The following is a 25,836-nucleotide window of genomic DNA, read 5'->3' as shown; positions in this document are numbered from 1 at the left end:
ACCTCCATGTCATCATCTGAAGCAGACAGCCCAGATAGCATTCCACCAGGTTCGTACATTTCACTTTGGACCTTTACCAACTCGTTTACAGACCGGTCTTGGGTCTGGGGAGATCTACTTCGACATGAGATGGGGCTGTTACACCACCATCTTGTACAACTACATCGTCGGGCACCTCTGTCGGGGCCACACAAACTGTATTCTGATCATTTGTTGCAGTGGGAACATTGGGAAGGATTGACGCACTATTTTGTTGAGGCTCAGGCAGTGATGATGATGATGATGATGATATCTCCTTACATTATACCAACGTCTCATCAACAATTAATAGACACTTCATTTGTACAACGATCTGATGGAACCGTACCACCTTGTGCACTTTGGATTAAAATTCCATCATTGGAAGGTAATCCATCTTTTTTTCTCACTACCTTGAGGTTCCTCAGCTACTGCACCACTCGTATCCAGTACAACTACTTTGGGGGCACTAGTGGGTCCACAAGGAGCGGAGGCTCTACGTTTTTTTGACACAATCACAAAATCCTCTTTACCCTCCACACTCTGCAAGGACACAGTGTCAGCGGAAAAATTTGAGACACTGGGTGTCACCTCCTCCACCACACGAGATAGTGGGTTGTTAACCGTTTTACAATCTCGATCAACGTGTCATGATTCCCCACACTTTGAACAAGCAGCTTTTGGACAAAATCTCTTTAAATGCCCAAAAGCCCCACAAAGAAAACATGTTAAGGTCGCTGATGAAGCGTATATTTGATAATCACGGTCATCAATTTTAATCTTAAATAAAACCTTCAAACCCGTATCATCCCCACGGTCTGGAAGAACCATGTAAAGCTGCCATCGAAAGCTCATCACGTGCTTCGCTTTTTCATGGTGGCACCCGAGGGGGATCATCGAGATTCTCGAAACAATTGTACCACAACGAGACAAAACAAAAACGAGTTTTTCATTGATCACAAACGGAGGAACATTTGAGACGATTATTTTCTTTGCAGGGATATCCATCGGGGAGGCCATAACAAAGTGACCACTCTCTGTGGTTAACCCGGAACTCACGACATCGTGAACCAGATGCTCATCCACAACGAAAACCACGACCTTCTGGTTCATACGTGACGCAGCATGTACATTGTACATGTTCAATTCCGATAACCTCTCCAACCGCCAAAATAATCTCTTCGGTCGGAATCCCTTCAGGAGGGACACAAACTTGAGCATGTTTATGGGTTAACGGTTCCAACGCAGCATTTCGCTGCGAACGAGTCGTCGCCATGACTGAAATAAAGGAACTCCGTCTTACCCTAACAACTCTGGATGAGGAGGTTAAAAAGAAAAACAGGAAAAAGTAATATTAATTAAACCATACAAATGAAAATAAATATGATTTAAAGTGAAACGTGTATACTCCGGCAAGATGCAGGATTAACGATGGAGAGAGAAAAAAAAAAAACCGAAAACAAATTTTATCGTGATAACCACTGCACAGAACGGGGAAAGGCCTACCGACAATCTCTGTCTCTCTGTCTCTCTCTCGTCTCAACAAAGAAAGGGAAACTTCACAAACACATACAAGGACACAAAGGGAATGAAATGGGGATAGGAGAGACACCAACACAACACAGTACTCACAGCTCCACACACACAGCCGCCATGATGCCACAACCACGCACGACTCGCCAACAACCAGCAGGGGGTGAGAGAGAGACTTTGACTTTTGTGTCCTTTTATTACAAAAGTATAAAACCAAAAGTATTCCAACTCCACTTTACATACAAATCACAACCTCATCTCCAATGCATTTGCACAAAACACTCCCCTCCCCCCTCCCCCCCATGCCCCATAACTCTTCAAACACAAGAAGATTCCCCATGTTTACATGATAAGCATGCTCGAGCTTTATACGCGCTGACACCATCCCTATACAACAAAAAAGTGCATTTTCATTTTCTCCACTACCTAATCTGGCTTTTCTGGTTTTATAAATTGCAAGCTTAGCGATTCCAAGCAAAAAATTCAAAAGCAATATCAGAGTTTTTCTTAGTATTACATGCAAATCCCTAAACAAAGATTGTAACAGAAAAAACAATTTTAAATTTACAAAAGATTCGGCTCAGATAAAGAAACAGAGATGACAATCTCTTGCACTCAATAAACGCATGATACAAATACTCTACACGACCACAAAAAGGACATAAATTAGACACAGCAGGGTTAAACTTCCGAACTAACACCTGTGTGGCCAGGGCGTAATGGACCAGTCTTCAATTTAGGTATCCTGTACATCCGACAATTGGACATCTATACATTTCATCCAAATTTGGAGTGAGAAAAGCTCCTGCAGGTAAAAGCTCTTTCCGCTGGTTTCTTAAGGGTGCCGCACAGAGGTAAGTACACCTCTAGACAAATGCTGTACATTGCCCTTTTCCCCGTGATGTGGAACACACCAGATTCTTCACTGTTGGAGGAAAACACACCATGTTGTTCTTGGGCAGTGACTGAGAGTTCAGGGATGGTTAAACTAAAATATACTTCTTCATTTACCCCATTCCACCCATTATTTAAATCTAAAAAAGTCTGGGATACAATCTTTATGACCCTGCTCACAATTCTAATTGAATGCAAGCCAATTTTTCCAGAAACGGCGCTGGCAGACAACCATCGCTTCAAGGATAGCTCCATAAGATCTCGCACTTTATTAATCCCATTGTTCGTAAAATGTGTTGAGGTAGGATGAAAGTGACTGGTTGAGAAGAGTGATGGAAATGAATGTAGAAGGAAGTAGAGGATGGGGAAGACCGAGAAAGACTTGGCTAAAGGTGGTGGAAGAAGAAATGCGGGCAAGGGGGTTAACAAGGGGAGATGCATAAAATAGAGCAAAATGGAGAAGATTGTCATGAGGCCCGCAAGGCTAACCCCCGCTCTAGCAGGGAAAGTGGCCTTAAAATGCCTGTTGTTGTGGTTGTTGTTGTTCGTTAAATGTTCCATAAAAGCTCGGCTGGTCGATATTCCAGCGAATAATGAGTTTTGGAACAATGGCTCATGCACAAACTTCCTGGCATTGTAAGAGATCTCCAACCGATGCGCTCCTAGAGCTTGCCAGGCATTCAGGAGAGACCGATGAAATGCAGGGAGCCGAGCTCTATCGACCTGCTTGAAGTCCATAAGGAAAAGTTCCCGGTCATAGTCCATTCCACCTTCATGCCTGAACAAGGTATTCATGAGAGGACGCCAGGGCACAACCTCGCTGTATAGCAGACGTTTTATTGTCATTAGCCGAAAATACATTATTTGACTTGGGATGTGCACCTGGTTTTGACCACCTGAATTACGTGGTCTGCACAACACATCTGGCTTAAGCCAGTGGTGGCCTCCCCAGAAAAAGTCAACTAGACCCCTCTGAATGTTGGTTATCAGAGCTTGAGGAGGCTGGAGTGCTATGATCTTATGCCATACGATTGGAAGCACCAGGTTGTTTATTATCGTTATCCGTCCCTTAAGTGACAAGATATGGAGCATCCCTTTCCACTTTGCTAGTTTCTGCTTGATGTTATCTAGGAAACCATCCCAGTTTTTCTTCATATAGCTTGTAGTTCCCAAATGGATGCCTAAGTATTTAAACCCATCCGTTTTCCATAACATTCCTCCTGGAAGAGTTGGGGGAACCGTATGTGAAGCTTGTGATGCAGATAGGGTATCTGGGTACAGAGAAAGAGCTACGCTCTTGTTCCAATTTACTTTTGCTGATGAAGCAAGTTCAAATTTGGCAAAAGACCGGGATAGCTCAAAAACATCTTCCTGGTTTTTAACCACAACACGCAGGTCGTCTGCATATGCGGACGTAACAATTTTGGAATTGTTTGACAAGGACAAACCAGATAAGGTGGTATGAAGGAGAGCCAGTAAAGGTTCGATGGACAGTGTGTACAACATGCCTGACAGTGGACAGCCCTGGCAGATGCCGTGCTGAAAGGGGAAAGGATGACAGACTGTTATTTACTTTTAGCAGGCATGATACATTGTTTTGTAAAAGTTTTATGCAAGAAATGAATTTTTCTCCAAATCCTGCTTTAGTAAGAACTGCAAACAAAAATGAGTAATCCACACTGTCAAAAGCTTTCTCCTGATCAAGGAGTAATAACCGAAAACCATGCGACGCAGTTTGACCGATAGGAATCAAGCCTCTAACCAAGAAAATACTGTCATACATGGATCCGTTCAGGTATGCAATACCTTTGGTCAAGAAAGAGATTACCTTTATGACCTTTTTAAGATGCATTGCAAGCACTTTTGACACAATCTTAAAGTCAGTATTTAACAATGACACAGGCTGCCAGTTTGTAATCTGCTGCAAATCCCCTTTCTTGGGAAGAAGACATAAGACAGCTGTTCTGCAGCTCAGGGGCAATTCCCCCTGATTTAGGCTCTCGGGAAAAGTCTCAATTAGAGCAAGACCCAGAACATTCCAAAAAACTTTGTAAAGATTCAGCAGGAAGTCCGTCAATTCCGGGGGCCTTGCCGTCTTCGAGTTGTTTCACTGCTGTTGTGAGCTCCTCAAGAGAAATGTCACATTCCAATTGAAGTTGCTGCTCTTCAGAAAGAGATGGGAGAAGTTCAATCGTCTCATTTTCTGTTGTTTTATCCACCGTTCTTGGAGTAAACAAGTTTGAGTAAAACTCTTGCAGTGAATGTTTAATGTCACTCTGGTAAGTCAGAACACCGTCGGAAGAGCGTAGACTCTGAATCTGCTGAGAAGTGTTGGCAGCCTTCTGCATTTTGAAGAAATCTTTGTTTGGGGTCTCGAGGTGTATTCTGCTCATCCGCAGGTGAATCATTGCTCCAGCCGCACGCTCTTTGACCAGTTTGGCCAGCAGGGTCTTTTTTTCTATCAGCTGCTGATATTGGTCACTTCCCCAAGATGTTCCAGCTTCTTGTTCATATTTTATTACATCTGCTTTTAGAGCACTTATCAAACCAGACGTATTACTGATGGCATACGAGCAATATTGTTGGCAGAAAATCCAAATTTGTGATTTGGTACAGTCCCACCACTGTCGCAAATTGACGTAGGAACACTTTTTCTTTTCTAATCCTTCCCATACCAGTCTGAAGGCATTTTTAAAATGTTCATCTTGCAACAATTTCACATTGAAAGTCCAGTGTACACTCTTACAGCAATGATAGGGTAACGTACATTCCACTACACTCATATGGTGATCAGAAAAGCCTGATGGAGCATGGAGAAAAGAAAGAAAACCAGAGAATTGTCTGAGGAGGTCAGACACAAGATTGTAGCCAAGCATGGACAATCTCCAGACTACAAGTCCATCGCCTCTGGATGTTTGACTTGATGTTCCTGTGTCCACCATATGCAATGTTATCAGGAAGTTGAAGGCCCATGGCACTATAGCCAACCTCCCTGGACATGGACGCAAGAGAAAGCTGACCTTCAGACACAAGGTACGACAATTTCAACTCGCACTATCCGTCGCCAACTCAATGAAAGGGGGTTCTATGGTAGGAGACCCAGGAGGACCCCACTGCTGAGAGAGAGAGAGAGAGAGAGAGAGAGATAGAGGCAGACAGACAGACAGAGACAGACAGACAGAGACAGACAGAGACAGACAGACAGAGACAGACAGACAGAGACAGACAGAGACAGACAGAGACAGACAGAGACAGACAGAGACAGACACAGACAGACACAGACAGACACAGACAGAAACAGACACAGACAGACACACACAGACACAGACAGACACAGACAGACACAGACAGAGACAGAAGAAAGCCTGACTGGAGTTTTTCCAAAACACCTGTACAAGCCAAAATCCTTCTGGGAGAATGTCCTGTGGACAGATGAGACCACATTTAGAGCTTTTTTGTAAAGCACATCATCTCTATGTTTCCAGAAAACAAAATGAAGCCTTCAAAGAAAAGAACACCTTCCCACCTGTCAAACATGGAGGGGGTTCAGTGATGTTTTGGGGTTGCTGTGCTGCCTCTGGCCCTGGGTACCTTGAAAGTGTGCATGACATCATGAAATCAGGAGATTACCAAGGCATTTTGGAGCGCAATGTTCAACCCAGTGTGAGAAAGCTGGGTCCCCGTCGAAGGTCATGGGTCTTGCAGTGCAGGACAATGACCCCAAACACACTTCAAAAAGCCCCAAACAGATTCATCTGTCAGACTGCCAGATGGTGACGCGCGATTCATCACTCCAGAGAACACATTTTCACTGCTGCAGAGTCCAATGGCGGCGAACTTAACACCACTCCAGCCGGCGCTTGGCATTGCACGTTGTGATCTTAGGCTTGTGTGCGGCTGCTCAGCCATGGAAACCCATTTCATGAAGCTCCCGACGAACAGTTGTTGTGCTGATGTTGCTTCCAGAGGCAGGTTGGAAGTCGGTAGTGAGTGTTGCAACCGAGGACAGATGATTTTTACGCGCTACGTGCTTCAGCACTGGGCGGTCCCGTTCTGTAAGCTTGTGTGGCCTACCACTTTGAGGCTGAGCTGTTGTTGCTCCTAGACGTTTCCTCTTCACAATAACAGCAATTACAGTTGACCGGGGTAGCTCTAGCAGGGCAGAAATTTGACGAACTGACTTGTTGGAAAGGTGGTATCCTATGGCGGTGCCACGTTGAAAGCCACTGAGCTCTTCAGTACAACACATTCTACTGCCAATGTTTGTCTATGGAGATTGCATGGCTGTGTATATATATATATATATATATATATATATATATATATATATATATATATACACAAAGAATTAAGTTAAGCACCCCTACACAAAGAATTAAGTTAAGCACCCCCTAATCCTGTCCTGAACCTGAACCCCCTCGAGCACGTTTGGGCCATGTTGGGACGACAAATTGCGAAGATGGTCCCTCCAATAGCCAATCTGGATGAATTGGAACGTGCATTACATCGGGAATGGAACAACCTGCCACAGCAACGCATACGACGGCTTACAGGGTCTATGAGACGTAGGGTTGAGTCAGTGATCCGATCACGTGGGTCCTACACACGTTATTGACGCAAAGATCGCTAGAGGTCTTCTCAGAACAATGACTGTACGTTAGAAAACATAAACGTCATCCACACTGTCCGTGATGGACCTATAGCTCCATACTTAAATTGAGGTGAAAATATGCCTAAAATTCCCAAAAAATTTCACCTTAAATTATTCAGAATAAAATATTGAAAACGGCATGATTGTTATGTTTTTATGTGACCATAATATCACTTCTCCAGAAAATATAGCAATAACATGGGTATATTACACTGTTTTGACGACAACAAACTTGTAATGTGCGAGGTTGTAAAAAAACGGGGGGGGTGCTTAACTTAATTCTTTGTGTATATATATATATATATATATATATATACCTGTCAGCAATGGGTGTGGCTGAAACAGCCGAATCCACTAACTAGAAGGGATGTCTGCATACTTTTGTTCATGTAGTGTATATATATATATATATATATATATATATATATATATATATATATATATATATATATATATATATAATCCTATGATACCTTAAATGGTTATGGAAAAGTTATGACGAAATAAAGGTGTACGAGTTGGTTAGATGACAAGAACAAGCCGACTCGATTTTGGTTCAGGTCCGAATCCAGATCCGCCCTACCAGTGTTCAGCCTGGCGGAGGTATGCGCTCTACCGAGTGTCATTCCAGTTTGAATATGTGTTCCAAAGATTTTTAAGGGAATATTGTCAGCCCTCTTTCCTTTCACAGTTATGTGTCTCAGTTCAAAATCGGGTCACCACCCATTCAGTCCACGGGTCTTCTGAATGGTCATGAACCAGTGAAACGTCTGAAAAGGCAGGGTTTAAGTTGCTGCACCACCCCCGGTGCCTCCAACTGTCTTATTGCATGGATTCAGATCATGTGACTGTTGATGATAATTTTTAGGTCATTTAATTTCAATTCTCGAAGAGATGACCTTATAAAACGGATCGTGATGTCTGTATGTCTGTCCATTCCTCCGTCTGTTAACTTTTTGCTATTTTCTTTCTACTCCCTTATCAACTGGCTCATTGTTCTGAAACTTGACACATGAATACAAGACAGTATCCCACACAATCATTCAGGCTTCCATTTATTTTAATTTCAGATCATGGGGGCTCCCAGAGGGTTGGGGGGGGGGGGGGAGGGATGTCCATGTGTGTCCCCCAAATCAGCAGAGGTCTGAACTACAACCTCAAGAGATGACTGTCAGACCACTGGGGGGTCGGGGGGGGGGCTATTTATTTTATTTATTAACCAAACTATCTCCCAAATGTTTACATTTAGTAATATCGAAAGGTGATTTAATGGGACATTACAATTCAACAAATGGGTTACCAATAGGTCATGTTGGGTTTGTTGTGGTCATTAACGATGTTGAAAGTCTGTTTGTCTATACTATAAGAGGAGTGTGTTTGTGTGTGTGTGTGTTTGTGTGTGTGTGTGTGTGTGTTTGTGTGTGTGTGTGTGTGTGTTTTTTGTTTGTTTTTAACGCCAAGTTACATTTTCGGGGTTTTTTTTTTCTTTTGCTCTATCGTAGGTGCAGGGAAGTGTGTCGGAACCCCATTCCTTGGTGGTTGTCGGGAAGTTTTTTAGCTCCCCACAGAAAATAGACTGGGCAACACCAAGTACCCCTTCTAGTATTCTACAAATAATTTGTTAACCAGCGGTAGGGGTGGTGCCCTGGGTTGAGGAAGATTATAACCAGTTTGGGAGGGTGGGGGAGGAGGGGTACCCTTGGGAAAGAGAGATTATAAGCAGTTTGGGGGGAGGGGGTTCCCAGGGTTGAGGGATATTAGAAGCAGTTGGGGGGCAGGGAGGGAGTATGCTGGATTGAGGGAGATTATAAGCAGTTTAGGGATGTGTGAAGGGGTAATGTTGAGAAAATTTCCATATTGTTTATTTCATCTTTGGGTGTTCCTAATTGGCATATTAATGTATTTCGGACCATCTGGACCGTCTACAACTTGTGTCTGTGGAGGCCGTGTTTTTGTACCTGTCATATCTCGATGGCCCTTTAACGTTTACTTATTTATTTCAAAATTCCGTATGACGAGCATCTTTGCTTTATTAAACAAACTACCAAAGCCTTTAATCTTTTACAGTGATCTGAGGATCATGGAGAGTACGTGTACATAGATCACATGTAGGATAAGGACACAAAGGTACTTGTACATACATCACATGTAGGATACGGCCACAAAGGTACTTGTACATACATCGCATATTGGATAAGGATGTGGAGGTACTTGTACATACATCAAATGTAGGATCTGGACATGGGGATAATTGTACATACATCACATGTAGGATAAGGATGTGGAGGTACTTGTACATACATCACATGTAGGATCTGGACATGGGGATAATTGTACATACATCACATGTAGGATAAGGATGTGGAGGTACTTGTACATACATCACATGTAGGATAAGGACATGGAGGTACTTCTACATACATCACATGTAGGATAAGGACGTGGAGGTACTACTACATACATCACATGTAGGATAAGGACATGGAGGTATTTCTACATACATCACATGTAGGATAAGGACGTGGAGGTACTACTACATACATCACATGTAGGATAAGGACATGGAGGTACTTGTGCATCCATCGTATGTAGGATAAAGGATATTAGCAGACATCATGATACTTTTACAGGATAAGGACGTGGAGGTACTTGTATGTTCATCGCATGTAGGATAAGGACATGGAGGTACTTGTGCATACATCGCATGTAGGATAAAGGATATTAGCAGACATCATGATACTTTTACATGAATTGCAAGGACCTTAAAGGGCATTATATCAACATGATATGGGGTTTGAAGCTGGGATCCAAGCACCTTGAACTATGACTGCAGATGGAAGTACTAAACAGTCAAATCCAATTTACCTGTCACTTCCCTTTCCATCACCTTCACCTGTATTCAATAATGAAGTCACCACAATGAATGCATCTGGCATAGCTCAGGTCTTGAAACATATGACTTGGTAGTACATTCATTAGCTCACCTGGAATGTAGTAGCTCACCTGGGCTCAAGGGATGGTGCATCGTCCATACGTCAGTCCATAAACACTTGCAACTTCTTCTCCGAAACTGCTGATGGGATTGTGACCAAACTTGGCTAAAATTATATTTGGTATGTTGCAACTCAAGTTTGTTCACGGCATTGAGAAAAATCGAGATCTAAAGGGGTCTACCGGGGGTCAAAGTGGATCCAGGTTTAACCACCTTTAGAGGCCATTTTTCCCCGCAAAGCGGGGGTTGGCCTTTTTCGGGAACCGTGGTTGTTGTTGTTTTTTGGTCCCATTTTTGAAGCAATGTTTTACGGCCAGATGCCCTTCCTGACGCCAACCCTTTTTGCCGCCTTTAACGACAAACAGGGAATTACCAGTGAACTGGTACTCAATTAGCCGACCTCGGAAGGATGACAGTCTGAGTCAACCCCCCTAGTGTTAATTCAGCGATCGACCGGGATTCGAACCCAGGATCCTAGGATCCTAAGCTGGCACCCTAGCCGCTAGCCCAACACCAGGGACTTGGTGATGGGATTTCACTTGCTTCTTTTTCTTTGCAGGTTTGGTGAATGGTGAAAATTCGGCTTTTGCACACCACGTGGCACACCAATAACATCTTGTACATAAACCCTTTAAGTGCATTGTTGTCCAAACTTGAGCAAAATCTGTTCAGGCTGCTTTTCTTTGGTGAACATCTAGAAATATTGTGCAACGTCTGGTGTTCAGATGAGGCCCGTGTGCACTCATTGGGGTTGTAAATGCGTATAACATTTGGCTTTGTGCTTCTGAAAACCCACATAACAGTCACGAGATGTCACTGCATGATGAAAAAAATCCGTTTCCTGCACTGTGGAGCCACAGTCTTTTTTTGATCCCTTATTCATCAAAGGGACAGTTACTTTGAGGAAGAGCATGCGTAAACTGTAGGACACGTCGTGCATGTCCTTCACCCCCAAATTAATCTAAAAACAATATTGTTCACTCGCGGGTACCAGTCAAAAGACACGTAATGAAAGGAAAACCTTCCCCGTCTCTCGGCCACCGGTTGTCAGGCTGCACCGTTTTCCAATCATCTCCAATGATCACTGAACTACACATATTACCCCATAATGTCAAAAGGGAATTTAAATTTACATAAGTTTTCAACCCCCTGAGTAAATCCTCTGTCGAAGTGCCTTTGGCAGCGATTACAGCTTTGAAGATTCTTTGGTTTGTCTGTATCAGCTTTGCACATCTGGATTTGGGGAATCTCTCCCAGTTTCTCCCGTTCTTCCTTACAGATTTGCTCAAACTCTGTCAAGTTGGAAGGGGACCGTCGGTGAACAACAATCTTGAAGTCTTTCCACAGATTCTCAATGGGATTCAAGTCTGGGCTTTGGCTGGGCCACTCAAGGACTTTCACGTTCTTGTTCTGAAGCCATTCCAGTGTTGCTTTAGCTGTATACTTGTGGTCATTGTCCTGTTGGAACGTAAATCTTCGCTACAGTCTAAGGCCTTTTGCAGTCTGAAGCAGGTTCTCCTCACGGATTTACCTGTATTTGGCTCCATTCATTGTTCCCTCCATCCTTACAAGTCTCCCAGTCCCTGCCGCTGAAAAGCATCCCCATAGCATGATGCTGCCACCACTATGCTTCATGGTAGGGATGCTGTTAGATGGGTGATGACCTGTGCTTTGTTTCCATGATACGTAGCACTTTGCATTCAGGGCAAAGTTCAATTTTCGTCTTGTCAGACCACATAATTTTTTGCCTCATACTCTGAGTCTTTAACGTGCCTTTTTGCAAACTCCAGGTGTGCTGTGATGTGCCCTTTTCTCAGGAGTTGCTTCCATCTGGCCTCTCTCCCATAAAGCCTGGATTTGTGAAGTGCTGCAGAGACTGTTATCCTTCCAGCAGATTCTCCCATCTTACCTAAGGAATGCTGTAGTTCTGTCAGAGTTGTCATTGGCTTCTTAGTCATCTGCCTGACCAAGGTCCTTCTTGCCCGGTTGCTCAGTTTGGTCAGGTGGCCAACTCAAGAAAGAGTCTGGGTAATTCCATATTCTTTCCATTTTCTAATAATGGAGCTCACTGTGCTCTTGGGAACTTTCAACACTCTAGAAATAGTTTTATCCCCTTCCCCAGATCTAGGCCTTCTCACAATTCTATCTCGGAGTTCTACGGACAGTTCCTTGGACTTACTAGTAGAGTTTCTGCTCTGACTCTAGAAACTCTAGAAATAGTTTTATCCCCTTCCCCAGATCTAGGCCTTCTCACAATTCTATCTCGGAGTTCTACGGACAGTTCCTTGGATTTACTAGTAGAGTTTCTGCTCTGACATGCACCGTCAACTGTGGAACCTTATATAGAAAGGTGTGTTTCTTTCTACATCATGCCCAATCAATTGCATTGGCCACAGGTGGACTCCAATCAGGTTGATGAGACTTCTCAAGGATGATCAAAGGAAATTGGATGCACCTGAGCTCAATTTGGAGTGTCATAGCAAAGGGGTTGAATACTTAATGACTCGAGACATTTGAGCTTTGAGATTATGGGCTATTTTGTGTCGATCAGTGACAAAAAAAATCTGAGTTTAATCCATTTTGAATTCAGGCTGTAACACAACAAAATGTGAAAAAAGTAAAGGGGTGTGAATACTTTTTGAAGGTGCTGTAGGTGGGCTAGGAAGCTCTTAGGATGCTGATTCCAATCTGAGTTTGGTTTTCCTCCAGCACGTAAAAGCTTTCGTGATATTTAAATGTTATTGCCTTATAAGGCATGATAACCTTTCAAATTTGATCAGTCTCATCCCGAAAACTAGATGTTCTAGAATCTAGAGGAAAAACAAAAACGGATTTGGAATCAGTGTGCAAAACCGATCTATAAAAGTGTTTGCATCGTTGATGAGAGAAAAAAGTTCTTTTTTTTCGACCAGTGTAATCTTTCAACCTTGAAACTAGAATGCCACTTGGTAGAGTGCATGCCTCCACCAGGTGAACAGTTTACGTTTTGTATCCCACTGATACGCCGAGTCTGGATTCTGACCTGAACCAAGATCTAATCACCTTGTTCTTGTGGCCAAACCAACTCATCCCCAAGTTTAGTCATAACTCGTCCATAACTTGGAGGGGTGGGAGAGGTATAAAACATATGGACACTGCCAGGACTTCCAGGAAAGAAGTTGGAATTTCAAACAAGGTGGATCTGGGGTGAATTAGTGGGGGTAGAAAAGATCAAGGTTTTGGATGGGGAAAGATAAGAGGTGGTGGTGAACAGCTGTTTTCAAGACCTGGCGGGAGGGGTGGGATTGAAGGGAGTGTGGGAGTTTGTTCCAGAAGCGGGAGAAAAGAGGAATGAAACGGTGAAGGTGAGCAGAGAGCCGAGATTTCGGCAGTTTAACCATCAGAGGGTTGCTGGCAGATCTTGTGCGACCTGTAGGAATATTTGGGGGACAAACCACAGAGAGAGCTGGGGGAGCAAGGCTGGAGAGGAGTCTGTAGAAGACAGAAAGACCACCAACCTGCCTGCGGTGAGTGAGTGAAAGGCCCTTGGAGATAGCTTCATCACTGGAGATTCCAATGATTCTGACAGCTTGGTTTCAACAGCGTGAAGCCGAGCTAGGTGTGAGGCAGGAGCACCGGCCCATAGGGGAGAACAGTATTCCATTGAGGTGCGGATGAAAGCCTTGTATGTGGTGAGGAGCTCAGGTGTGCCGAGGCAGGACTTCGCACGACGGAGGATGCCCAGTCGGTGACTGGCTTTGGAGGCCAGCTTGGAAATGTGGTTTTCCCAAGAAAGATAATGGCAGATAGTGAGACCGAAAAGCTTGAGCGACAGAACTTCTTGGAGAGGATTGTTGAGAAAGTAGATGGGAGGGTTGTCCAGTCGATCTTTTCGGAGAGACATAGTAAGAGTGTGAGATTTGTCAGGATTGAAAGACATGTTCCACTTGTTTGACCAGTCTGTGATATTGTCCAGGTCTTCAGAGAGTGAGGAGGCTGCAGACTGCCGATCTGAGGGAAGAGGAATGGAGCGGCAGAGAGTGGAGTCATCAGCAAAGAGATAGAGAGGATTTTCCAGAGAGTCGGAGAGATCATTGATAAAGACCAGAAAAAGCACAGGGCCCAGAACACTGCCTTTTGAAAATAGTAATCTCTATTTCCCTTAAACGACAACAATAATAGTACATGGAACCAACAATGTTTACAGTTGATGAAAACCACAACAACGGAAGTGACGAATCCATAACACTTCCCCCCCTCAAGAAAGAAAGTTTGAACATAGTGAAAACTTTCTTTGCAGGCAAAAACTCTTTTGACAATCAAAAGTAAAAAGTATAATAATAGCGTAAGGACTCGACTTTGTTATCCCTTTTACGCCGCACCCAGTGACCCGATGCCCACGGCACTCATGGATTTACCATCTATCCCCTATGCCATCCATAATGGTACACTCTATCCATACACCACATCCTCCCTTCCGTGGATGTTCCACGGGTTTCACGTCTTTATCGTCATTTTAATAAAGTTAAATGGAGTGACGTTGCGATACTCGGGGTGCGTTTCATAAATCCTCGTAAATCAGAGAGGTGTAGCAGGTGGCGAGACGTAAGGAAGCTTAAAGATAACGAGATGAAAACAGACGAACGATATGTCAATCTCTTTCTACACCGAACGGCAATAAAAGTATGAGAGTGGGAAGGCATGGCCTGAGCACTTCGAGCAGAGAGGACTGATTGGACTTAACTTAAAGAGAAAAAATTGGAGCTTAACGGAAGAAGAAGATCCCATGAGCGCTCCCCTATGCCATCCATAATGGTACACTCTATCCATACACCACATCCTCCCTTCCGTGGATGTTCCACGGGTTTCGGCTAGTCAAAAGTAAAACTCACACCCAAATGATCAATTCACGTGAACAACAAGAATTAATATTCCCCAAAATAAAGCAACAAAACTTCCAAACCACCTACAGAAATTTCCAAAGTTAGTTCACTCTGGATAAAGCATCGGCAACGACATTGTCCCTGCCCTTCACATGCTCAATTTCCAAGTTGAACTCCTGCAAAGCCAAACTCCATCTCATCAACCTCTGATTTTTATTTTTCATTTTTTGAATGAAGGATAAGGGGTTGTGATCAGTGAAGACTTTTATAGGAAAGGTAGTAGTTCCCAGATGCACCTCATAATGCTGAAGTGCTAGCAGGAGAGCAAGGGTCTCTTTTTCCACTGTGGCATAATTTGCCTGATGTTTGTTAAACGTTTTGGTGTAGTAGCATACCTGGTGATCCACTCCATCCTCATCTTCCTGTAATAGAACTGCTCCAGCCCCCACATCACTTGCATCAATGGCCAACTTGAAAGGTGCTTGAAAATCCGGGGCTGCTAGGACAGGAGAGCTCATTAATATCGCTTTGACGTGGGCAAAGGCAGCCTGACATTTGTCATCCCAAACAAACTTGGTCTCTTTCCTCAGCAAATTCGTTAAAGGGGCTACCACATCAGAAAAATTCCTGCAGAACCGCCGGTACCAACCAGCCATACCCAAGAATCTCATAAGCTCCTTCTTCCCTTTTGGAACTTGGAAGCGATCAATGGCGTCTATCTTGGCTGTCACCGGTTGACCTGACCCTGACCTACTACATGGCCTAGGAACACCACCTGTGCCTTTACAAACTCACTCTTAGATAAGTTGATGGTCAACCCTGCCTCGGTCAGTTTCTTGAAAAATGCCTGAATTTGTTTAATATGATTTTCCATGGTCATGGTGTGGATGATGGCATCATCCAGATAAGCCTCCACCCCCTCAAGGTCTGCAAGAAGCTTATTAATTAGCCGTTGAAATGTAGCAGGCCCGTTTTCAATCCAAAGGGAAGAACCTTGTACTGATACAACCCATTTGGTGTGACTAAAGTCGAGATTTCCTTGGCTCTATCAGTAAGAGGAATCTGCCAATACCCTTTCAGCAAGTCAAACTTAGTTACAAATTTAGCTGGGCCTATTCTATCAATACAGTCATCAATCCTCGGGATGGGATATGAGTCGGTCTTGGTCACTGCATTAACCCGTTTTAAATCCGTACAACAGCGAAAACTGCCATCGGGTTTTGGAACCAACACAAATGGTGAGCTCCATTCACTGCTGCTTGGTTCGATGATGTCATTCTCCAACATATACTGAACCTCCTTCCGAAGATACTCCATCTTCACAGGGTTTATCCGACAAGGGTGTTGCTTCACAGGAGTGGCTTCCCTCACCTCAATATCATGATATACCAAGTCAGTACGACCAGGTACATCTGTGAACAAATGTGCAAACTCAAAAATTAGGCTGGACAGTTGTCCTTGTTGTTCCCTCGTCAAATGACCTAATTTCTCATGTAAATGACAACACTTCCGTGCTCGTCAATCTGGGACAAGCCTGGTCATCCAAGTTATCAAACTTCACACCGGCGTCAACCTCTGGATTTTCTTGCACCCGGACTACAGGCACGACAGGTGAGACAGGAACCATTTCTTCCACAGGCTTCCTCTCATGATATTTCTTCAGTCGGTTGACATGACACAGCTGCCGCTTTTTCCGTCGGTCGGGAGTTGTCACCGCGTAATCTGTTTCATTAACCCTCCTTTCGATTGCATAGGGACCAAAATATCTAGCCTGTAGTGGCTGACCTGGAGCAGGAAGCAACACGAACACTCGGTCCTCAGGCCTGAAATTTCTTATCTGAGATTTCTTGTCATGTCTCACTTTCATTTTATCCTGTGTCACTTTCAAGTTTCTTCTCGCAACTTCACAAGCCTTTGCCAATCTGTGCCTAACCGTTGACACATACTCCACCACTGTTGACTGTGACTCCTGTAGCCACTGTTCTTTCACCAATTTCAACGGTCCTCGCACTGCGTGTCCAAACACAAGTTCAAAAGGACTGAACCCCAATGACTCCTGAACAGATTCCATCGTAGAAAACAACAATAAGGGTATTCCTTCATCCCAATCCTTGTCACATTCAAAACAATACGTTCTGATCATATTCTTCAATGTCTGGTGAAACCTTTACAAGGCCCCTTGGCTCTCGGGATGGTAAGTACTTGATCTTACTTGCTCCACTCCCAACATGTGTACCACTTGCTGAAAAAGCGTTGACATGAAATTGGAACCCTGATCAGACTGGATGACCTTAGGTAGGCCAACCAAAGTGAAAAATTTAATCAAGGCCTTCGCAATAACTGCCGCAGTAATTTTTATAAGAGGCACTGCCTCTGGGAACCTTGTGGAAGCGCACATAATGGGCAGCAAATACTGATGTCCAGCCTTAGTTTTAGGTAAAGGGCCTACACAGTCAATAATGACACGGCTGAATGGCTCTTCAAAAGCTGGAATTGGTTTTAAATGTGTGGATGGGATTTTCTGATTAGGTTTTCCCACCAGCTGGCAAGAGTGGAAAGATTTACAGAACTCCGCCACATCACGTCGCAATCCTGGCCAGAAAAAATGTACCAATATTCTGTCACATGTCTTGTTCACTCTAAGGTGCCCGGCCAAAGGTGTCTCATGCGCCAAACTCAATATCTCCTTCCGGTACGGCGGTGGCACCACAATTTTGTAATTAACTTTCCACTTATCGTTTGCTGGCACCTCCGGTGGTCTCCATTTTCTCATGAGTATTTCCCCTTTCATGAAGTAACCAACAGGTATCTTCATAGCCTCTTCCTCTGCAACGGCTTTACCAATTAAACTCCGGATCTCCGAATCTCTGTGTTGTTCTTCAACAAGTCTCTTTCGGACCAGCACCGTTTGCTCAACCTCGCTCCCAGATGTCTCCGACGGACACTCCATTTCCTCTTTGGTTCCAGATGCCACCTTTTCCTTAAGTTCCTTGATTTCACTCCCTTTCCTATTACCTCTTTCAGAATTTTCCTCCAATACCTCCAAGGAACCCAAATCCACATCGCCTTCCTTCTCCTTCTCTTCAGAGCGCTTCCTACCCATAGCACGAATCACTGCACAGGATGGAAAGATACCCGGAAAGATGGGGTCCAGGCTCCGGTCGGCTCCAGTCCAGGCTCTGGTCCAGCGGGCGAAACCCAGCAGGCAGCTCCGCGTGTCGTTGAATGCGACCGGACAATTATATAGCGGGGGGAAGCTGGTGTCCTGCGTATGTAATATGTGCACACTTGTGCCAAACGCCCTCTCTCTCCCCCAATGCCCTCTTTAACAAGCGCGCCCTTCTTCTTCTCAGTCCTTCTCCAAGCCACCCTTCCAACACGTCCTCTTTAACAAACGCCGGCGCATGAGTCTCTTGAAAGGGCTTTACGTTCGTGCTTTTATAACGCAAGCAACGATCGCTCCACGAGCCCAAAAGCCACGCCTGCCAGCGATGTCCCTTCAGCCCTGGTTGGCTGGTGAGGGCTTACAGGCTCCGCCTTTGACGGCTGGATGACGTGGCCACACCTTCTTCTTGGCGTTCCGCCCCCCTTTTCCGGGCCTCACCGCGTGGCTTATGGCGGCGGTTGAGCGAGCTCTAGCTCAAGGCAGCGAACGCTGCTAACAAAGGCACGTAACAAATTGGAGAGCCATAGGGCAGACTAGAGGGCGTGTAATGGCGTCACTTGGAGAGGGAGGTTGCAAACTGAACGGAATGGGGCCTACTTCTTTTTTGATTGACACAACGCAGATTCAATTATTGGAAACACGGCCTTATCTAATACACATACTAATGAAATAACTGAAGTCCTATGGTGGCCTACGTGTTGCTTGTGGCCTAACTATGGGGTGCAACCTTTAACCATTTAATAATGTCATATTTACACAAGTGTGGGTTCTAAAACCGCAACACTGCACCCCCCCTTTTTCCAGGCTCGTCCCGAGCCGAAACAAAAGGGCTATCTTTTCAATTAATGTGACACTTAGGTGTGGTTACCCTCTACTTTTAACCTACTACCCTGAGTGCGACAGTTTTAACACTAAATATGTCCCCCCTGCTGCGTTGCGTCCTAACTGACTCACGCCCACAATTAATCGAATTACGGAATGGTCTTCAAACTACACATAGAGCCGGTGGGGAGCATTATTTACAAGACACTAATAATTTGATTATTCACAAAACTAGAACCTAGGACCTGTCTTTTGTGGGAAAAATAGAACATGTTTTGATAAGAGGAAATGCCATTGCCATGCACTGCACCGATACACCATACCCATATGTACCAATATGCACCATAATAAAAAAATGTTCCAAAAAGCACCATCATGAAAATGCACCAAACATTTCAAAAATAATAAAATGATGAATGATGTCTTCTTGCTTCTCTGCTGGGCCGATGCATCTTGGCTTGATCTTCTTGCTTGATGTTGTTTCAATTAATATAAAGGGCACACACCGCGTCCGTTTTTTTTATTTGTGGCCAGCAGGGCCAACTCAGGTGGTCCACTGCTGGGCATATATGCCACTTAAAACAGTGGTCCGCAAGCCAGATACTGCTGGCAACAATGGTCGGTCCCAGCAGAGGGGCCAGGCCACAGAACATGTGGTCCATAAGTGGTGCCAGGCCACAGAACGTGTGGTCCATATGGTGCATCAGTGCAGGCAGGAGGCAGCAAGGGTGCGGGTGCACAATCCAGGGCACCTGCACACTCCCCTCGGACACAAAAGAACATGGTCCATGAGTGGGGAAGGAAGACAAGGCAGATTAGCGGGGCAAGGGCGCAAGGGTACACACAAAAACAAGGCAATGCACGATGAGGGGCGTGGGAGAGCGAGCCGAGAAAGCTCGTCCCTACTCGTTCGTCACCCCCCATGTCCATCTACTCAACCCTTGCCCTTCCCGTATTTACACAATTTACAAATTTACCAATTTGTCTACGTTTTGTCTTTCCCATCCCCTCTAATCCAAATTTGTCACCAATCCCTCCTAAGGAGGAAGAGATGGAATAACCACAATGTCTCACCCACGTCAAGATGCGTCTTACATTCCCAAATCATCTGCAAAACATGGTGTGGACTCAGCAGGAGAATCCCAGCCTTGCTTAAATCAATAAATATATACACTTAGTTAAAAGAATCGCTAGATATGGTAAATTTTCAGATTTCACTCCAGATTTGGACATTAATTTAGTCTACAGCATCCATTCCTCATATCCGAATCCAGATTTTGATGATATGCTTCAATTATGTAATGATAATCGATCGTGTTTCCAAGGCAAGGCACGTTTGAATAGGCCAAAACAAAATGGCGGCTTAAGAACTGAGTGGCAGATGGCTAATGGCATCAGCGAGTGGCAGATGGCTAACCAAGATGGTGGGCAGCCATATTGGTAAGCCTTTCTCAGGTTTTTTTCCTTCTGAGCACCTCGTTAATCATCTTCAAAAAGGGTGTTATAACACAGCCAAACACCCAGTTTTCATCATTGCAATCTTTTGGAGGTCCAGGTGTATGCATAGAAAGTTTAGGGCCGCTAGGTTTCATGGTTTTAGAGTTATGCAGGAGACGGATGGACGGACACTGCCTTTTATTACTATAGAGAGTGTGTGTGTGTGTGTGTGTGTGTGTGTGTGTGTGTGTGTGTGTGTGTGTGTGTGTGTGTGTGTGTGTGTGTGTGTGTGTGTGTGTGTGTGTGTGTGTGTGTGTGTGTGTGTGTGTGTGTGTATACAGTCACGTGAAAAAGTAAGTACACCCCATGTCAAGTTTTGATTTTTTCAACATATTTCAACATGCAGCTATTTGATTCTCATTTCAACAATATTGACAGATAAAGGTGATATAATATAACAAATATCATGAAACATTTCCATTTTGTAGTCCATTATATAATTTAAATAAACATAAATGCAAATTTCGCATGTGGAAAAAGTAAGTACACCCCTACATTTATCACTACTTCAAATACCTAAAATTAGCATCAGGTGCACCAGCTCAGGTGCAAATGATTAGAACATTGTTCGAGAGGATCTTGGAGGAACCTGTCTTATTTAAACCTCAGACATTTAGTTTGGTTTGCTCTTTGTTCTTGAAGTGTGCGGCGTCACCATGCCTAGATCAAAAGAGCTCTCTGAGGCCTTCAGAAAGAAGGTTATAAATGCCTACGAGTCTGGGAAGGGATTTAAAAAGATCTCCAAACAATTTGAAATCAATCATTCGACTGTCCGGAAGATCATCTACAAGTGGAGAAGATTCCAAACAACTGCCAACTTGTTCAGGCCTGGCCGCCCCAGCAAGTTCAGCCCGAGAGCAGACCGCAAGATGCTGAAAGAAGTCTCTAAGAACCCCAGAATGTCATCACGGGACCTACAGGTAGCTCTTGCCATTGTCGATGTCAAAGTGCACGAGCCTACCATCACAAAGAGGCTGCACAAATTTGATCTACATGGGATGTGTGACAGGAGGAAACCTTTGCTGTCCAGAAAGAACATCAGGGCAAGACTAAAGTTTGCCAATGAACACCTAGGCAAAGACCAGCACTTCTGGTACAATGTGCTCTGGACAGATGAGCCAAAGGTAGAGCTATTTGGCCACAGTACCAGAAGACATGTTTGGCGAAAACCAAAGACAGCATTTGACCACAAGAACCTGATACCAACTGTAAAGCATGGTGGTGGAAATATTATGGTTTGGGGCAGCTTTGCTGCATCAGGGCCTGGGCAGCTCACCATCGTATAATCCACGATGAATTCTTCATGGCACCAGAGGGTGCTTGAGGATAATGTGAGGCCATCTGTCGGAGAGTTGAAGCTCAACCGAAGGTGGACCTTGCAACATGACGATGACCCCAAACATACCAGTAAATCCACCAAGGAATGGCTGAAAAGTAAGAAATGGAGGGTTCTGGAATGGCCAAGTCAAAGCCCGGATCTAAATCCCATCGAGATGTTGTGGGGGGATTTGAAACGAGCTGTGCATGCAAGAAACCCTTCAAACATTGCACAGCTGAAAGAATTCTGCTGGAGGAGTGGGCAAAAATTTCTCGCAGTCGATGTCGGAGACTGGTATGCAGTTATAAGAAACGCCTACTTGAGGTTGTTTCTGCCAAAGGGGGCAATACCACCGATTAGAGCCAAGGGTGTACTTACTTTTTCCACATGCGAAATTTGCATTTATGTGCATTTAAATTATACAATGGACTACAAAATGTAAATGTTTCATGATATTTGTTATATTATATCACCTTTATCTGTCAATATTGTTGAAATGAAGATCAAATAGCTGTATGTTGAAATATACTCAGAGGCAAAAGTTATTGTGACAAGGAATTTTTTCATTGGTAATCTTGTGAATGAATTTTGGGATTTGAACCAGAGAAAGAGTTAAAATGGTCGAAGAAACGCAACCAAGCAGTTGTTGTTCGAATTGCATGAAATTTGCAAGAAGCATGACATCTTCGAGAAAAATGGCCAGCAATGTTCACTTTAAAAGGCCAGACAACCAGACGCTTATCATTTCCACTCAATGCAGTCTTAAGAAGTGCAGAAGTCAGAAAAACACCTCTATTCATCGTTCTGGAACAAGTTCGACATGCCATGCCTCGGGGAAATGGTTCTTAATCAGAACAATGTTAATGTGTTACCCTGGATCCTGGACCCTGGATCCCTGCAAGATCCCCTGATTTGTCACCCATTGAACACGTCTGGGATGAAATGGAGCGACGTTTACGACGTCATCCGAATCCTCCAAAAACGCTGCAGGAACTCCGCCAAATCCTTCCTCGGATATGGAATGATCTTCCCCAGGACTTTCATCGACGTTTAGTGGCCTCAATGAGGCGGAGGTGCCAGGCCTGCATCAATGCACAAGGTGGACACACTCGCTACTGACCGTGTGAACTTGCTTGTGAACCCCCTCTTGTGTTGTGGCTCATTTGCATATGCCAGGTGTGCTGTTCTTATGGACTGTTGATCGTTACCATACCTTGAAACATTTGTCTTTCCATGCAATAACATTTCATTCGCGGCAGTAAAAGTTTAACACTGATTCTGTTTGTTGTTTGTGTGTCACAATAACTTTTGCCTTTGCGTATATGTTGAAAAAGTCAAAACTTTACATGGGGTGTACTTACTTTTTCACGTGACTGTATATATATATATATATATGATGATATGTGGTGGATGCATTTTTGCATCATACACACTAAAACCTTTCGATCGCTTTTGTAAACGAGTCGTCATCTCTTCGGCCACTCCGTGTTGATCGGACTTGGTGAATTCCATATTTAACTTTAACCAGGCGTTGTCGATCCAACGTGGGAGAAATATTGCACTTGTGAACATGTTCAAAGAATGTATGTCCTGTATTCAGACTCGAACACGCCCCGTAACGATGATCGTTGTCTCTTTGTTGACACTTCTTCTTCCTGATTTTGACCCACAGGAGGTTGGCTGGTAATGACCTCGTCGATCTATCAACAAACTGCTTCTCTGGCCTGAAGAATTTGAGGGTTCTGTAAGTAAAGAAATGCATTTGACCCCATTCAATGTTTTTTTACTACCTTGTTGCTTCACTGTAACGTCATGGTTACGTTGTGTTCAGATATCATGTGATGTCATTCGGCTATGATCGCGTGAGAAAGTTTTTGAATCTTGGAATGGGAATGTCTGGGAAAAAAAATTCAGGAATAAAGGATATTTTATGATGGACCCATCCCAGGTGGCACACCAATGTTCGCCAAATGTTGCCAACAGTCGCAGTGGTCACCTAAGAACCTCTGACGTTGGTAAAAGTGACAAGTTGGTCCGACGTCAGCCACATGGCCTAAAAGCTTCGGGCCAATGGCGGTGCTGATGTTGGGCCATTAGCGGTGTGATAGAGATTTTGGGATGAGCTGCTTTCTCATTCAAGCTCCAAATTAATATCCAATCTCATTTCATGAAAGTTCCGGAAATTGTCCAAGCTCATTTTAAGTTGTACATTGTGTAAAATATCTTCCATTTGTTTGTGGTAGCAATTGGACAAACTCCACACCGATGTGCTGCCACAACCACCGCGGTAGATATATAATACTCATGTCTGGGCACCTTGGATGTTTACTCGGGTCATGTTGACAGGTAGATAGATTTTCACTTCGACACGAGGCTGCTTCCCCCAACACCACCTCCTCCATCTCTTGCACACCCCAATTGGGATGACATTGTCAGAAAAAATGTTTGGTTTTCCAGTGACTCAATAGTCTTGCCTTCACCCCTCCATGTTCCCTCTCCCAGCACTCTGCAGAACAACCAGTTTCACCATATACCGGCTCATGCTCTGCAGAACCTGCCCAACTTGCAATCCCTGTGAGTGAAGTCCTCTCTCGCTGCTAAACACTCCTCCTGTCTCTCTCTCCCTTTTACTTTCAACTGTCATTCTCACTTTGACTTATTACATCTCTACTCCTATAGGGGGTGGGGACAGACATTATTGTTGTGCCTCCTCCGATGAAATCGCCCGAGTCATTATGTTTTCGGGTCCGTCCGTGATACGTTCTCATTACCGAGATAACTTAAGAACAGCTGAAAGGATTCAAGTCGAACTTGGTACAAGTATATAGAATGATGTAAAGATTAACTGATTATATTTTGGGGTCAAGAGGTCAAAGGTCAGAGGTCCCGTTAAGTAAAAAAATATGTTACCTCGTTAACTTGTGAACCAGTGATGGGATTTTCACCAAACTTTGGTGTAAGTGTATATTATGACGCAAAGATGAACTGATTAGATTTTGGGGTCAAGAGGTCAAAGTTCAGAGGTCATGTCAGGTAATAATGTAGTACTTAAGAATAGCTGAATTTATATCAAACTTGGTACAAGTATGCATCATGATGTAATCATGTGGGTGGAGGCATATCGGTCGACGTCATGATGTCGAAGAGTGCCATTCTAGTTAATGTTTCATTGATGTAGTAGCACCAAAGAGGAAGGGTCAAGCCCCAAAGGAAGAGAGGGTCCTTCAGTGAAAAGGCAAATAAAGAAGATGGAAAGATATAATCATTAGATGAGATCTAATCAACTTGTATCTAGTCAGATCAAGGCAGGTGTTAGAAGAACGTGTTGCAAACATGGAACAAGATCACCGGTAGGGTGGGTACTCTGCTAGTAATTATAATGATGTTCACAGTCATAAATACGTACAAGCCGATAATACAAAATACTAGTACCCGACTGCAAAGCCGCAATGAGCCGGCGAAGCCAAAGCCTCTTGCCACTATTTTACCCATCACTATCGCATCAGGAGGTTAGGTAGTTGGTAGTAGGTAGGTGTAGTAGGTACCGTACCTAGTTCAAAATGATACCATTTGCATTCTGGATGAGATTAAAATTTATAAAATTTCCTTCTTGATTAATTCGGTGAATTCCGTCTCAACTTCGGATATTTCCGGCCGTGAAAAACTATCCCCTACGGCCGCGAGATTTCTAAAAAATAAATTTTTCGTCAATTTTAGAATATTTGATCTCATTTGATCTCATTTCGCCGTTTTCAGCGTCCGAAATGTGGTAAAAAGCTTTTTTGAAATATTTTTTCAAATGCTCGAATCTCATTGGTTCCGGTAATTGGTGACGATTTTCGTTGAAGATAACCAGGGCCCGTGTGGGCCCGGGGAACGAGGTTGGTCTTAAAGTATTTTAATTGCAAATTAGAGGTGCATAAGATTGTGAATCAAAAAAAGACGGGTGAAACAAACTCCTATTGAACTTTTGCGCAATTTCTTTAGTGATTTGGTTTTTTAAATATTTTTTCAAATGCTCGAATCTCATTGGTTCCGGTGTTTGGTGACGATTTTCGTTGAAGATAACCAGGGCCCGTGCGG

At 43.9% G+C, this 25,836-nt stretch overlaps 1 protein-coding gene across 1 annotated transcript in view; it reads left to right on the top strand.

Annotated features, from left to right (window-relative positions):
* Positions 1-25,836, top strand: part of LOC137421215 (leucine-rich repeat-containing G-protein coupled receptor 5) — a 131,295-nt gene that overhangs the window by 51,310 nt on the left and 54,149 nt on the right. The window contains exons 3-4 of the mRNA XM_068107044.2: positions 23,426-23,497; positions 24,256-24,327. Of these exons, the coding sequence (XP_067963145.2) occupies positions 23,426-23,497; positions 24,256-24,327 (144 nt within the window). The remainder of the gene's footprint in view (positions 1-23,425; positions 23,498-24,255; positions 24,328-25,836) is intronic.

The sequence above is a fragment of the Myxine glutinosa genome, chromosome 1 (assembly GCF_964187855.1).
Source record: "Myxine glutinosa chromosome 1, kmMyxGlut1.1, whole genome shotgun sequence".
NCBI classification, from domain to species: domain Eukaryota; kingdom Metazoa; phylum Chordata; class Myxini; order Myxiniformes; family Myxinidae; genus Myxine; species Myxine glutinosa.
Note: the sequence above shows the minus strand (reverse complement) of the source record. Positions and strands in the feature narration are given on the sequence as shown.